The sequence below is a fragment of the Anomalospiza imberbis genome, chromosome 6, assembly GCF_031753505.1.
Source record: "Anomalospiza imberbis isolate Cuckoo-Finch-1a 21T00152 chromosome 6, ASM3175350v1, whole genome shotgun sequence".
In the NCBI taxonomy this organism is placed as follows: Eukaryota; Metazoa; Chordata; class Aves; order Passeriformes; family Viduidae; genus Anomalospiza; species Anomalospiza imberbis.
The window spans coordinates 55,487,524-55,503,612 of NC_089686.1; the positions used below are offsets into that span (position 1 = coordinate 55,487,524).

General features: G+C 50.1%; 2 protein-coding genes across 8 annotated transcripts in view; one reads left to right on the forward strand and one right to left on the reverse strand.

The window, feature by feature from the left end:
- MYRF (myelin regulatory factor) overlaps nt 1–16,089 on the forward strand; it is a 232,964-nt gene that overhangs the window by 79,150 nt on the left and 137,725 nt on the right. For 4 of the 6 annotated variants that reach the window (XM_068194395.1, XM_068194398.1, XM_068194397.1 and 1 more), the window contains one exon: nt 12,870–12,917. The exons of 1 other annotated variant lie outside the window; for it this stretch is intronic. The gene's annotated coding sequence lies outside the window, so the exon portion shown is untranslated. Of the gene's footprint in view, nt 1–12,869; nt 12,918–16,089 lie in introns of those variants that run through there. One more of the 6 variants, XM_068194400.1, reaches the window with a different exon arrangement.
- Nucleotides 1–16,089, reverse strand: part of RMDN3 (regulator of microtubule dynamics 3) — a 28,673-nt gene that overhangs the window by 6,101 nt on the left and 6,483 nt on the right. Inside the window, exons 1-6 of one of the 2 annotated variants that reach the window (XM_068194411.1) lie at nt 13,366–13,504; nt 12,278–12,470; nt 11,389–11,535; nt 7,963–8,221; nt 7,207–7,309; nt 6,342–6,402 (exon numbers count right to left, since the gene is read on the reverse strand). In XM_068194411.1, the coding sequence (XP_068050512.1) occupies nt 6,342–6,402; nt 7,207–7,309; nt 7,963–8,221; nt 11,389–11,535; nt 12,278–12,470; nt 13,366–13,504 (902 nt within the window). Of the gene's footprint in view, nt 1–6,341; nt 6,403–7,206; nt 7,310–7,962; nt 8,222–11,388; nt 11,536–12,277; nt 12,471–13,365; nt 13,505–16,089 lie in introns of those variants that run through there. The other variant, XM_068194409.1, reaches the window with a different exon arrangement.

Below are 16,089 nucleotides of genomic sequence, written 5' to 3' on the forward strand. Positions count from 1 at the left end.
GGCTGGGCGCGACACAAACTCACTGCACTGATGGCTAAAAACCAGGAGCAGCACACTTCCACACCTGGAATTGCTTCTCTGAGCAGGGAGAGCTGTGCCAGAACCCAGAGCAGTACAGAGTGAAGTTACTGCAGCAAGAGGCAGACTAAGAGCAGCTCTAATCAACTACGGGGCGCAGCGACCTCCTTACACAGCAGCCCAGCTGCAGCACACAGGGCTCTACTTCCAGGGAAATACTTGGAAAACCTACCTGCATCCTGCAGCTGGGAAACAGAATGACACGTTCAGTGGGAAAGTGCAAAGACATTTACTTTTGTCCAGTAAGAGACTGTGAGTTGTGAGCCTGAGAAGCAAGGCCCCAGCAAAAGCAGTTATTGCACGAGCCATGAAATTCAAGATCAATTCCCTGTGGATTTGCACCTTCCCACCTCACCTCCCTGCATCACAGTGGTTCAAAACCTCCCTCCCTGCATCACTTCCCAAGAAACAGCAACAGATCAGAAAGCTCTCAAGTGGGACAGAACATGCAGATGGAAGTTTGGCCTCTCCTATCCTGCTTGGGTGAAGAACTCTGGGAGTGGAGGACATTTCCATCCCTTCTCTGAGTTTGGCTCAAAAAACATCAAGTGGAACAGACAGACAAATAAATAACACGGCCCATTTTTGCAAAAAATAAAGCTGGAAAGCAGAAAGATGCAAATAAAAATCCCCTTTCCTACACCCACACCCCAGTGCTGCCACAGATACCAACATCGATATCCCAAAGCATCCTTCAGGATCATTAACCACAGCAGATGTGCAGGAATCTGTCAGGAGACCTTTAAATCTCCAACTACACTTTCCTCAGAGTCACAAAATCCCACAAATCCCCTCACACCTCAATTTCCAGTGTGTAAGTGACAGCACAGAATCACAATTCCCGAACGATTTAGCATTTTGCCATAAATCTCTTCCCTCAATTTGTTAACATTCTTGAGGAAAGGCTCTTAGATCAGCTCTAAAATTCTTATTTTTCATGGTAATGGCAAGGATTACCAGATCAGTGGGTTATGGGACAAAAAACTTTTCCTGCCAGCTGGAAAAAAATATTTTCCTGCTGCTGGGGCTCCACTGCCCCACTCTGTTGTGTGCAGATGATGGAGTAAGTGTTTTTAGGATCTTCTCCAGTTTGTTTCCCAACAAACACCAGCCTGGACTAAACATTCCTAACCACAACATGACAGAGGTTGGAAATACAAGCCAATAAAAAGCTTATTTTCTAAGATCATGAGATAAAATATTCCTAGACAATAAATCACACAGTTGTCTCATGTCAAATATAAATTGCAGGGTTTTTTTAACAGCCTGGTAAAACGTTGATGAAAAAGCCATAAAAGCAGCAGTAAATTAAATTTCAGTCCTATTTTGGTGCCATGAAATAAACTAAAAAAATATATATGGGAAGAGATGCCTGATATGATTTTCACTGTATTCCCAGGAAAGATGATTCTTCTCAACCCAGCTTTGCTGATCCCAGGTTCAGGGCCACTGGACTGTTGGGGATTTTCACACCCACAGCTCTGCACTTCTGGGATTTTAGGCTCTGCTTTCTGCTGTTCTCCCCCTGCTTGCTCAGCTTGGCAGGGTGGAGTGGTTTATTCCAGCTCATTCCATGAGATGCCTCGGGATGAGCATCACCAGAGGCACTGTGGAGGTGCAAGAGGGCTGAGCAGCAGGACCAGGAGAGATTAAAAGTAATGATGATGGGGATTTTCATCCCCTGTAACCAGTGGGTGCCCTATGCAATACTGCTCAGATCCATCCAGAGCTTTCCTTAGGATATCCCTTGATTAATTAGTAGCCAGACTTCTCATTAAGCTGCTGACACACCAGTTCCCCCTGGAATCTCAGCTCAGGATTTCCCCATTTATTAGAAAATAAACTCTGTAGAACCCCCAGCTGAGAGAGCCTGATCTTCCAGCTTAAATCCCCAGGATTTGAGCTCAGGACTGTGAAGGACTTTTTGGGTTCTGCACTCTGACTCCCCTGGAAGCAGGACTCTGCCATGGAATACAGAGCCTCCAGCACCTCCCCTCTAAAGTCAGGGGGCTCTGCTAGCCCAAACACAGCTCTTAGCTCTTTTAACCACCTCAAAGACGATTTTCCAATATTTTGTGAGCATTCCCAGTTTTTCAGCTTCCTGTGCACTGGGTAGATGTATGTGACTCCCTGCACTTGAGTAAGGGGACAGGGAAATAGCAAGCAGGTATTTAGACTGCAACAACCAAAAATTAAAGTAAGAATTTATTTGGGAATTAGTGCTTTGAGAGAGACAGCAGAACTCCCAGTGACTCAACCTGAAATTAATGACCAGCTGACCCTGAAGAGGTTGGGGAAAAAAGCTTTAGCTCTTCCATGGGGAGACAAGATGGAAGGAAATAGTGGGAAAAGCTGATGCTCCCCCTTCCTTACAGCCCACAAACATCCATCTAGGAGAGCTCCTGTATTCTGGATGTTCACATTTCTGAATTCACCTTCCAGGGCAGACAAGTCAGGGAAATGCATCCAGACTGCTCTAATTCCATGTTATTTTCCCTCCACTACATTCTGAACTATTTCCTAACACCTATTCCCAGAGCTGCTCCTGCCCCATATCACACTGACAGCAAATTCCCTGTTTAATCTGCCTGCAGAACAGAAAATGCTCAGCTCATAAATCCAGAACCTGGCTCAGAATTGGCCAGATCTGGGCAGTGATGCAGCAAGAGTGAAATGCTGAAGCACTGCCAGGTGTTAAATGAAGGCCATCTCCAGGCATATCCGGAATGCTGTGACTTTTCCAAAATCCAGGATCTGCCCACGGACAGCCAGATGTACCCACGGAACTGAAAAGGGCTGGTGATCAAGATGTTCCACCAAACTGCCAGACTCTCCAGGAGAAAGAGTACATTTTGGAGACTCATCCAAGCCCAACCCACTTCTCCATAACACACAGGATAACTCCAAGGGGGCTGGAGCTGATGATTCCTCCCACAGTGAGGGCTTTCAGTAGGCAGTGCTTCATTTCCAGGGCAAAATGTCCAACTCAAACTACAGCTCCTGACACAGCACCTGCACCATTTTCCTCAGGTTTCTCTGAAATCCCTCTGGTTGCATTTCCAGTATTACTTTTAGCAAGAGGAATGGAAGCCAAGGCAAATCCAGAGCTTGCTCTCCTTTCCTGATCCCTAAAGCTGCTGCCTTGTGCTTACAGTTGTGCTGAAAACACCCATAGGGAATGGGCTGGGAATTCTAGAAAGCCACAGTTGTTTCTCAATTCATTTCGGAAAGGTCTGTGCAGCCACTGATGCTCCATCCATGCATGCATGCATGCATCCATCCAAGTACAGACTTGGGAACTTGCTCTGTCCTACTCAGGAGCTGAAATCGGCTCATAGAGAAATCAGTTTAAATGGACAAAAGCTCTACCTGCTCAGGGATCTCTGACAATCAAAGCAGAGAAAGTCTCTGGTGTCTAAATCCAAGGTAAGAGCCAGGTCACTGTAACTCAGGAGCAGAGAGGCTCTAAGATCATTCCCTGCGAATCCCTCACTTCCCATACACAGATCAACTCTGAAGGCATTAAATGCATTTAATGCCCAACACAAATCCCACATTTCCCAAGGGAACCTCCCAAGGGCAGCAGGGGCAGAGGTCGGTCCCTCTGCACAAGGCTGGCTTGTCTGTGCAGCCCTGACCAAATTCCTGCTCCATTCTGCCTGGAGACGGCTCCCTTGGCACCGGCCAGCTTCCAACAGCAACAGCTGCAAGGAGAGCTTTGTCCACACTCGCCGGCCAGAGCAGAGCCATGAAAGCCTCTCCTGTGTGCTTGGGCAGAACCCAAAGCCAGGCCAGACGCAGCCCCACACTGCTCTCCCTGGCACTCCTGAGAAACCACTTTTCCTCCTGCTGCCAAGTCCTTCCAAGCCCGAAAGGAGCTGTAGCCAGCACTGATTTCCCAGCAGAAATCCTTCCCTTCCCCAGTTATTTTCTTTCTTTGTTTCTTTAAAATGCCAGTGATGACTGAACAACAATGAGGCACTGAGGGGAGAATTATTTCCTCGCAATGATAACTGTAGGCAAAGTACCTCTTGTCTTCCTTGGCACCTCACAAACTGGGAATGATGTGGGCAGCAGGAGGAAAAAACAAGCACAAAAGACAATGAATAAGCACCAAAAAAACAGCACAATTTCATCTGAAGGAATCCTCAAACTTTCAAGAGGCAACTGATAAAAGAGAAAATGAACAAGAAATGATGCACACACAGAGAAAAAACGCAGCCCAGGAGACCTGCACCATCAGCTTCACACAGCCTGTGTGGAGAGGCAGCAAAAGAACTGGGAATATTTCTATTAAAGTGGCCATTCCAGATGCAGTGGAAGAGAGAAAGATGATGGTGACTGCTGTGTGTAGAAGAAAGAATGCAAAGGACCACCACACCAGCACAAAGCCATGCCACTCCCACAGCTTGTGTCCTGCACTGAATCCCTCCACTTTTGTCTGAAAAACTACTACAAGGAAGAGGGAGAAGAATATTGCAAAGACAACATGGGTGGTGAGGCATAATAAATTACTCCCCTGTGACAGAAGATAATAAAGGATTCTTCAGCAAGAAAATTAGTCACTAGAGAGAAATATGACAGAATAAAACTGTAATTTAAATAAATGTGAACAATGTTCTCTGATCGCTTCCCCCAACATTTGGGGCATCAAATCCACCCCAAAAAAAGCTTTAAAACTTCTGCTGCTTTTTATCCCCAGGGTAAATTCAATTAGCATAAAGACAGACTGCAATTAAGCCAGCTTGTGACCACTTCAGAGCTGGGAAGGGAATAATTTCCTGTTCCATTCGTGGCAGAAAATAGTAATTTGCGTGCTGATAAAGGGAGCTACATATTCATCCCCAAGAAATCCCACACCTCCCACATGCTGCTCTGCTGCTTCCTTCCTCCAGCTGCCCTGGAGAATTAAAAGCAAGATGTGCAGGAAGGAGCCTTATCCCTGTTAGGGGAAGGGGTCTGAGGGGCTGAGAATTGTCCCAGACTTGGAATTCCAAGGCAAAACTGTCAATATTTGGACACTGGAGTAGAACCTGGCTTTGCAAAATACAAATTTTAAGATTCACTCTGGCAACTGAACCCCATTCAGTCAAAGATGTTAAGCCAGCAGACAAGAGCTCAGCACCCTGATCTGCTGGAGATTTTCCTGCTCTCAAATTCCTCCTTCCAATCAAAGCTTTAATTGAGAGCAGTAATTCATTACCAACAGATGAAACACAGTTTAAGATTATAACGGCATTATTCAGATGCCAGTAGTTCAAAACAATCCTTCAAGCACATTTACTCGTTACAAGAGCACAGATCTTGTTTGGCAAAGACACTCAGCAACCTCCTTTCCCAATAATTTTCATTAAAGAAGAAAAAAAAAAATCCCTTTTATTCTAATTTAAGTGCTGTCAATCCTTCAAACACCATTCACAGAGGAATTCACCAGAGTAACAGAAAAGCACACTCCCTTATCTCTAAATATCTGTGCCACTCCACAAACTCTCTGTTGGAGTGATTTATTAAAGGGCATTTAAAAATTCCACACATGAGCTGGAAGCACAGCCTGCTCATCCAGTCTGCTGAAGGCAGCCTTCCTCCTCTCCTGCCTCCTCCCTGAAACCCTGTGCAGAAATGTTGGTCACAACTGCTTGGCTGAACTGCAGATCATCTCTTCTTTTAGCATGGAACAAATACACAAAATATCTCTGTTTAAATAGAAAAGAGCCATGTGCTGCTGTGTCCCTTCATTTCCAAGCCAAGGGCCCTGCAGGGTGATGAGAGCAGAGCCAGCAGTGCCAGAAAACACTTCCAGGGGACTCTAAAAGCCTGTCTGGTGAGAGTAATGGATCTCCTTCCTCCAGAATTAAGTGGAAAACAAGGAATTTGGCAGAGCACCAAGCCCACACTCGCAGGCCTGGCTGATGGAGTCAAACACATCCCCTCTTGCCTCAAAAGCAGCTCCACTTGGGAGCTTTTCCTCCAGAACTCTTCAAAGAGAAATTCATAATTAAGTTGCTGTAAGTTACCCCAAATTTATTCCTACCATCACAACCAAACCTACTGTCTGTCAAGTCATTCCTTACACCAACTAAGCAAAGCTGCTAAAAATGGCTTTTTATGGGAAAACACCACCAGTGTGGCACAGTGCAAGTAACAGCAAATAAGTTGGGGGGGGGGGGGTTGTATTTATTATTTTTTAACTGCAGCTCAGCTCACAAAAACCTCCAGGTCCTTTTCCTAGGCTTCTTAAAAGCAAGAAGTAAAAAGTCACTTACCACTGGTGGCACTCAGCACTTTGATCCCATTTCTGCAAGGCAAGTTCCAGCTCTTCCTTCCCTGGAACAAAAAAGTAGTCAGAGATAAGAAATCCAGTTGCTTTTTCTCCCAGTTTCTTTCTCTGAGTCTGTCAGAGTAACACAACAGCATAAAAGTCATGTATTTGTCAGCTTGATAATGCATTTGGCTTGGAAACATCCCATACATAATTTTATCCTCTGGCAGGTTCAAAAGGCTGAAAACTAAGCACCTGCTGATGGCTAAAAGGACAATACAAAACTTAGAATTCCATGTTTAAATGGCTCCACTGATTCCCGGAAAAGAGTAATTATATTAGCTACAGTATTAACTAAATTTAGTTATGTGCATAATAAACAAGACAGAAATTATTTAGATTAGTATATTTTGTTGCACATCTTAACTGTAATGAAGATGATTTTTGTTCTATTCTGACTCACCTAAAATCTTGCAGACACCTTTGAGGTGGTAAAGAACAAAGAGGGAATGAAGTTAAAGGGAATTTAAAAATAGGCATTGTTTTTATATCTGCATGTGCTAGCAACAGAGAAAATCCAGTGTGCTACAGCAAAGCTTGTTTATTTCATGTTTATGACTGATTTTAGTATCACAAAGAAATGGATGACAGGTTTGAGAAACATCTTTCCCAGCTCTAAGTAGGTCTCTATTTAGACTCTTTCAGAAAGCTCACTTTTTAAACACAAAAAATTCATTTAAAGCCTTGCTTCCCACTCCCCTAAAAACCAGATTCTAGGGAAAACCAGTGACTCCACGGCCCTGCTGGCAGGTGGAGGGGTTGTGCAGCTGAGTGCCAGCCCTCCTTTGGGGCAGCAGGGGATCCCTTACCCGCTGTGGCATAGGACCTCCTCTCGTCCTCGTCCTCCGTCAGCTCCCACATGTCGCAGTGCGCCCGCGCCAGGCGCCACAGGAACTCGCGCTGCCCCGCGTACTGCAGGGAACACAAACATCCCAAACAGCCCACATCGGGTCAGCAGCAAAACACAGCAGGAGTCATGCAGGGATTTTTCTAAGCCTTAAAATGCCCCAATTCCAAAGGAAGCAAAGTGGAAGCACAGCGAGTGCAAGTTTAGAAGTCAGTGCTGCAGAAGAGTTCCCTGCAGGGGCACCTCCAGTGCTGTGCCCAGCTCTGGGCTCCTCAAGTCAGAAAGGCAGTGAGGGGAGGATGGAGCACGTCCAGGGAAGGCAACAGAGCTGGGGGGACTCAGCCTGGAGAAAAGGATGCTCAGGAGGGACCTTTTCCCTCTCCACAACTCCCTGACAGGAGGGGACAGCCGAGGGGGACCAGGCGCTGCTCCCAGGGAGCAAGGGATGGGACAAGAGGAAATGGCCTCAAGTTGTGCCAGAGCAGGTTTGGGCTGGACACCAGGAGGAATTTCTTCCTGGAAAGAGTGGTCAGGCAATGGGAGGGGCTGCCCAGGGAGGTGGTGGAGTCCTCATCTCTGGAGGTGTCCAAGGAATGATTGGACATGGCACTCAGTGCTCCGGGGATCAGTTCCAGGTTGGACTCTGAGTGAAGAAATCCCTCCTGACATCCACGCTGACCCTCCCCTAGTGCTGGAAAATACAACAAGGCACCTATACCGCCAGCTTGTTGTTGAGGAGCAGCTGGAAGCCCTCTCTCCTGTCCTGCTCATCGCCGCTGTGCAGGCGGTCAGCCTGCTCCAGGAGCTGCCCCAGCCCCTCCTCCAGCGAGGAATCCAGGAGCAGAGGGCTTTCATCCTCGGGGACCAGGTCCAGGGAGTCCCTGCGCACGGTCCTCACTGTGTCACAGCTCACTTCGTCCTCGCTCTCCCGCTCCGACTCCCGGTCGTAGTCGGACTCGGCGTTGGCCGTGGTGTAACTTCGGGGGAAAAAAACATCACCAAAGCAGTTTGAAGAGAGGAGAGGAGAGAAAGAGTATCTTAGCTCATCCCAGAGAAAACTGCACAACCCAAGTGTCTCACACAACCTCATTTCTCCTATCACCCTCAGAAAGCTGAAGGATGAAGGTGACAACAAAGCTAAGTGCCAAGTCAGTTTTGAGCAACCTGGTCTATGGAAGGTGTCCCTGCCCAGGACAGGGGGTGGCACTGGATGAGCTTTGATGTCCCTTCTCTCCCAAACCATTCCAGGATTCTAACTGTCCCCACCTCCCCTGCACACTCTGTCAGCTCCTCCTAACCTCAGTGATCCTGTAAAGCTCAGATCAAAGCTCCTGAAAATGGAGAAAATTAAGCTCCCCCAGCACCCAAGCTGGGAATTTAAAATTTAAACCAGGGCACACAGTGGTACCACAGCAGCAGGGAGTCTACTTACAGAGCTGATTCCCTTCCAAACAAGACTATCTGTGCCCCTCACTTTCACCTGCAAGCTCTTAACTACAAACAGGCACAAATCAGCCAGTCATTTCAAAATGTGCATTTGAACACGGGGGCTTTGCTGATTTAAGTCAGTATCTGCCCAAGAGAACTTCAGCAGTTCTGCTGAGTTCCCTGCACTCTGGGGGCACTGGGTACTTCCAGCTGTGCTTCCCTCTGTCCTGGCTGATTCCTCCTCCCAGGGACAGCCCTGTGGCCCTGCCTTTGTCTGGGGACACAGATATGTGACCACAGCCCCTATCTGAAGGAGGCAGTGACAGGGCTTTGCCCACACACAGATAACAAGACACGTTTGGCTATCAAAGCTTCCTGAGAACCATCCCTAATTCTCAGGAATTCCCCTCTCTGCTCCCTCACTGCAGCCTCCAACCCTCACCCAGACTTTCAAAACCCCACCACGTTGTCCTGAAACATTTTAAGGCAAGAAATAAAGCATCAGCCTCACACTGCAAAGGCAGGAAAGCAAGGATGCCAGGCTGGAGATGACACTGAATTAATAGATAACCAACGCAAGGGTAGGTGACACTGGCATGGCTCTGCCTCAGATTAAAATCCTCATTTATTTACACTTCTTAATATTAATGACATTATTAGCTCTCTAGACCACCTCATTTCCAGTTATTAAACAAAAACTCCTCGAATTCCCTGATTTCCCCATCCTAACCCCCAACATTTTACTAGCAGCTGGCAAGATTTCAGCCCTTCAGCTCAAAAACCAACAGTGTTTTCTGCCAGACAGCCCCTACGAGATTCTGCCAGCTCAAAAACACAAGGAAACCCAAAGTTTTCAGGGAGATTTTGGGATTTAGGTGTTATCAGCCTGTTTTCCTGAGTTTACAATGATGGAAAGCTCTGGAATACTTTCATATGGCGACCCTGAAGGAAAAAAGAGGAGGTGAAGAAACCGAAAACCCCACTGGGAAATTAAGCAGCACAACCCCCCTGAAAACTCTTGGGAGATTTTTTGGGAGTTGTGTCTGAAATTGGAGAAGCTGGTGGTTCACAAAATAAAGCTGATGTGGGGGGTTTTTGTTCTGAATTTCACTGAAAGACTTCAGCTGTCAGCAAGGAAGCCCAGCTGAAATCCATCTGTTGGCAACAGGCTCATTCCTCCTCCCGGTGCCTGCTTCAAAGCTTCAGTGGTTTTTCCCAAAATTTACATTTCCTACCCTGAAAATGTTATTTGTCAAGCACATTTACATCCCTAGCAGATGACACTGCACACTACAGGCAGCTGGTCCTGGCCTGACTGATATTTTTACACCTCTCTGTGTAGGATCAGAGTGAGGCATTACCTGAGATTCCAGTTTTAAATCAGGTGAGAGCTGCTAATCCACCAATCCCCAGAGTGGTCATTACAGCTAATTACAGATGTTAATTAAAAGGTAAGGACTCCACCAACCACCACTGGATTCCCAATAAATTAATGGGGTTTTGCAGTAAAATACACCCCTGTCCCCCGAGGAGGTGTCGTTTCTGCAACCCTGAATTCTCAGCCTCTGTCACAACTCACAATTTTCTGTCATCTGAACTCACAGTTTTCTGACAGCCAGGGCTGGGATGTGTGGCCAAACCCCCTTTTTCCAGCAGTTCTACACAAACCCTTGTCCCCCTGGTGACTCAGTGCATCTGCTGTTATCCAAACACCCAAGTCCTGCCTTCAGAACCAACTCCACAGCTCTAAAATCTGTTCTGCAGCCTCCTTACCCTATTACACCACCATGAATCACTCCCTTCTTAATTTCCCTCTCATCCCAACACCCACTTGAGCTGAATGAAGCTCTACAACCCCAATGAGATCACCCTCACCAGCTCTAGTTATTAGAGACAAACAGGAGCTTAGGGCAGTCCCAGATCCCTGTGCTTTGTCCTGGCAGGACAAATCCCTGCTGAAATGGCAGCTGGCACCAGCCCCCAGGTCATTTGGCTGCCCAAATTCCCCCTGAAATGCTCCCACAGCTCTAAAATCCCTCTTTAAATGGTATTTCATCCCAACTGCTCTGGGAAAATGTACATAGCAGCACCAGCTGTTTTGGGACACACTTCCATACCCCACAGGCAACAGAAGTGGTCAGATTCAGGCACAAAGGAGCAGCATTTCCTCAGAAAATGAGCAGTCACAGGTGCAGGAGAACTTGTTAGCTGTCTAACAGGAATAAACCTGCAGCTACATTGGCATTTTTAATGATGTTCTCACACCACACAGAAGTTTTCTGTGGTGTGCAGGGCCAGGAGTTGGACTTGGATGATCCTCCTGGGTCCCTTCCACCTCAGGATATTTGCTGTTTCGATGATCTGATTGTTTTAATGTAATATATATTGCCTGGAAATTTGATTTCCAAACTCTCTCACTCCATTGCCAGGCTGGACTTGTACTTCCCTTCCTTCTGCAAGGTTCCTTAATCAAATTACTTCTTTAAAACCCCTCAAAAATGTTTTGTTTTTTGTTTTTTTTTTTTTTGATTTCTTCAAAAGTCAGGATCATTCCAGATCTCTCAGTCTGGCCCTGGCAGTAACACACTTACTGGAACAAAAGCAAATTAAAACAAGTTAAAACAGGTTGTAGGGGAAGAAAATTCCCTTGTTTTTATGTTCCAAACATGATGTGGCACCAAATCCCCTGAAACATCTGTCCCAGTGCTCTGCTTACCCCCCTTCACTCTCTCCATCATCTGTGTTGGGATTCCCTGAGCTGGCTGTGAAATAAACAGAGCTGGAGCATGTGGAGTCACTTCTGTCCCTGGAGAAGGGGAACTTCCTCCGGCGAGTCACACGCTGGGTTTCTTCCAGGTGGGTCCTGGAGGGAAAGAAAAAGGAAGAGAAATAAATATTTGGCAATGAAATATCTGCTATTCCCCTTCTCCTCTCCAGCAGACTCCACCCAACTCCCTTTCTAGGCAAAGAATTCACGAGGTGTTTGTACAAACTCGAGTGGAGCTAATTTTGTATTCTGTATAATATGTAATATATGGCATCTATCATATAATATATAATTATACAATATATAATGTGTTGTATATGCAATTATAGTTATAGATCACATCATATAATGTATTATTATATTATGTATTATGATTGCATTATTATATAATATATAATGCATATTGTATAATATGTAATGTATATATTATGTATAATTATGATGATATATAATATATTATATACTATAATGTATCTAATATAATATATCTGCAGGTCAAGCAAATCCTCCTCCGTGGACAACCCATGGACAATCCATACAGGATCCGCAGATGTGCTGCTCATCCAGCCTCTGCAACAGGAACTGGAGTGACAGAGCGGGTTCAGAGCGGAAGAGGGGAATTCAGCTTGGATGCAGAGAACGGATCTCTCCCTGTGAGGCTGGTGCAGCACCGCAATGGATTTCCCAGGGGAGCTGTGCCTGCCCCATCCCTTGGGAGCGTTGACAGGGCTTGGAGCAGCTTGGGCAGGTGGAAGGTGTCCCTGCCCGTGGGTGGGAGGGCTCTGAGCTCCCTCCCAGCCCAGGAGAATCCCGGTGCAGGCAGGGATTGCTGCAGCACCTGACTTCCCCCACGATGTCCACCGCCAGGTCCTGCAGGCTGTTCCGCAGCTCCTCCACCTCCTTCCTCAGCTCCGCCACGTTCCTCACCACGAAGTCCAGGCGCTCCAGCAGCTCGTCCTGCCTCAGCAGGGAGCTGGGCACGGCTCCATCGCCCGTGCCCGCCGGGAGCAGCGCCCCGGGCACGGCCTGGCCTGCAGCAGAGCACAAGGAGGCCCTTAGAATCCCCCCCAGATTCCAGGGGGAGGGAAGTGTGGCCACGGCTCTGTCGGCAGGGACACCGAGGGGATCAGAGCTCTGCTGCAGGGAAAGGCTGGGAGAGTTGGGATTGTTCAGCCTGGAAAAGCGAAGGATCTGCAGTGACCCAACTGGCCCTTGAAGGAGCCTGAAGGAAAAATGGAAAAGAGACTCTTCACAAGGGCCTGGAGTGACAGGACAAAGGGGAGATTTAGATGGGATATTGGAAGAAATTCCTCCCTGTGAGGGCGTTCAGGCCCAGGCACAGGGTGCCCAGGGAAGCTGCGGCTGCCCCGTCCCTGGACACGTCCAAGGCCAGGTTGGCTGGGGCTTGGAGCAGCCTGGGCTAGTGGAAGGTGTCCCTGCCCATGGCAGGGGGTGGGACTGGATGAGCTTCGAGGTCCCTTCCCACCCAACCCATTCCAGGATTCCATGATTCTGTGATCACTGAAAACCACGGTTTCCTTTTCTGTTCCCGAAGTTTTGCACAGTCGTGGATGAAACGCAGCAAGTTCAGGGTTCCGAATCAGCACTTTCTGAAAGCCCAACACCCCAAACCTCACTTCCCCCCATCCCGGCCCTATTCCCCCCTTCCATCCCATTCCCCGCATTCAATCCCAATTCTCTCCTACTCCAGCTCCATTCTTCCTTTTCCAGCCCCATTTCCCGCATTACAACCCCACTGCCCCCGTTTCAACCCCATTCTTCCTACTCTAATCGCGTTTCCCTCCACTCTTCCCATTCCAGCCCCATTCCCTCATTCCAGAGCCAGCTCTAGCCACACTCCTCTCTATTCCAGCCCCATTCCCCGCACCCCGACCCGGCTTCCCCGCCGCTCGATCCCGCTCGTACCGCGGCGCGGCCGCCCCGCCGCCTCCCTGGAGCGGCGGCGCATGACCCAGAGCACGCCGAGGCAGAGGCCGGCGCCCGCCGCCAGCCCCAGCGCCATCCCCAGCCGGGGCCCGGCCCGGCCCGGCCCCGCCACCGCCATGGCCGCTCCGGGCGCGCGGCACCGCCAGCGGCGCGGGGCGATGACGTCACGGAGACGCGACAATGGGGCGGGGCGGGGGTGGTGTATGGCCGCGTGACGTCATCGCCGCGCGGGACGGCGAGGCCACGCCCACCGCGGGGCGCGCGCGGGCGGCGACACCTGGAGGCGGACGGGGACACGGAGCCGGCCCCGCGCCCAGGCCCCGAATCCGCGGAGTGTCCCGGGAAAAACCCCCCGAGGCCGCCGGCTGTCACCTCCGGCCACCTCGGCAGCTGTCCCGCCGTGGGGACAACACCTCGGCCCGGCTGGGCAGGGGACAGCCCGGCTGGGCAGGGGACAGGCCGGGAGTGCAGGGGACAGGCCAGGAATGCAGGGGACAGGCCGGGAATGCAGGGGACAGGCCGGGAGTGCAGGGGACAGCCCGGCTGGGCAGGGGACAGGCCGGGAGTGCAGGGGACAGGCCGGGAGTGCAGGGGACAGGCCGGGAGTGCAGGGGACAGGCCGGGAGTGCAGGGGACAGCCCGGGTGTGCAGGGGACAGCCCGGGAGTGCAGGGGACAGGCCGGGTGTGCAGGGGACAGCCCGGCTGGGCAGGGGACAGCCCGGGAATGCAGGGGACAGCCTGGCTGGGCAGGGGACAGGCCCGGAGTGCAGGGGACAGGCCAGGAGTGCAGGGGACAGGCCGGGAATGCAGGGGACAGGCCAGGAGTGCAGGGGACAGGCCGGGAATGCAGGGGACAGGCCAGGAGTGCAGGGGACAGGCCGGGAATGCAGGGGACAGGCCGGGAATGCAGGGGACAGGCCGGGAGTGCAGGAGACAGGCTGGGAGTGCAGGGGACAGGCCGGGTGTGCAGGGGACAGCCCGGGTGTGCAGGGGACAGCCCGGGAGTGCAGGGGACAGGCCGGGTGTGCAGGGGACAGCCCGGCTGGGCAGGGGACAGCCCGGGAATGCAGGGGACAGCCTGGCTGGGCAGGGGACAGGCCCGGAGTGCAGGGGACAGGCCAGGAGTGCAGGGGACAGGCCGGGAATGCAGGGGACAGGCCAGGAGTGCAGGGGACAGGCCGGGAATGCAGGGGACAGGCCAGGAGTGCAGGGGACAGGCCGGGAATGCAGGGGACAGGCCGGGAGTGCAGGGGACAGGCCGGGAGTGCAGGAGACAGCCCGGCTGGGCAGGGGACAGGCCAGCTGGGCAGGGGACAGCCCGGCTGGGCAGGGGACAGGCCAGGTATCCCCACACAGCCCGATGCTCATCGGCGCTCCCACGCGCGGGAGGAAACCCCACTGGGTTTGGTGTTCGGCTCCCAGCAGTGAGGGACAAACGTGCCCCCAAAAATGGAAATTTGGGGTGCCCAAGGGAGCTGAGCGGGACAGGGTTATTGTAGTGAGGGAGCTGGGCATGGGGCTGGCTGTGGGAGCGGTTTTGGGGATGAGATAATGGATTTTAGGTGGAATAGGCCAAGGAGACAGGAGTGGCCAAACAATCATCCCAAGCATTTGGGGTTGGAATTCTCCCTTCTACAGGAAATGTGGTGGGCGGTTCCATTCCTGGTGGGATCCCCCGGGAAGAACTTCTTTACCCCAGAATCATTGAAACTAGAAATACCTTTTTCTGGAAGACCCAAAGGATTCCTTATGGAAAGGTGCCAGTCAGGAGAGGAAAACCAAGCCCTTTGTGCTCCCCACTCCTGGGGGTTTGGGTGACAGCAGGATTTGGCAGAGCCAAAGAACCTTCTGCTTCCCTTTATCTGAATTATTGGGAGCAATTCTGAGCCAGCCCAGTGCTGGCTCAGGAGAGCTGGGAGCAGCCAGCTCGGAGCCAGAGGGTGATAAGCTGCTTTGGGATGATGGATGAGATCTGTCTGCCTCCCACACTGCGGTATCTCCTCAAGAAATTCAATATTAAAATGTTACGTATAGCTCTGCTCTCATTTCCCCTCCTTTTTCTTTCCTATCTTTTTTCCCCAGAAAAGAGCCACATAAGAGTCAGACCCAGAGCTGGGCAGGCTGCCAGAACCCTGGCTAGTTTTCCTTTAATTTCTGGAAAGGTCTGGGTTTCATATCCATATAATTCCCTGCGTAACTGCAGACCACACGTGTCCAGCAGAGGTCCAAAGGGGTAATGGATTATGGGAATTCTGTCAAAATCCAACCCAGCTGGGTGAAATGTGCCCTTGCTTCATTGGGCAACAGGTTTGCACTGGGACAGGAGAGCAATGAGCAAACATTCCAGCTGTTCCAGGACTTGGGGAGGAGGCTCTGCTGAGGATAGGAGTGATCAGAACAAGCTGATGTTTAACCCATGGTGGGAGGTATCCCACGGGGAGCTCCTAATGGACATACTGGGATTTGTGGGATGTGCTTTAGCAAGAGGAGACCATTAGCCTCCGGGGTTTCTTGTATCTCACCAAACCCAACCAACGGGTCAATGACAATGTCAATAACAACAACAATTATAACAACAACAACAATTAATAATTAATAACACATCAATAATAACGGATATGCAGCACCTCTGCTGGTCCCAGTCTCAGGAAAGGGAACTTCTCCAATTATGAAGGGATTTAAATCCCCCGTGTTCTCAGATA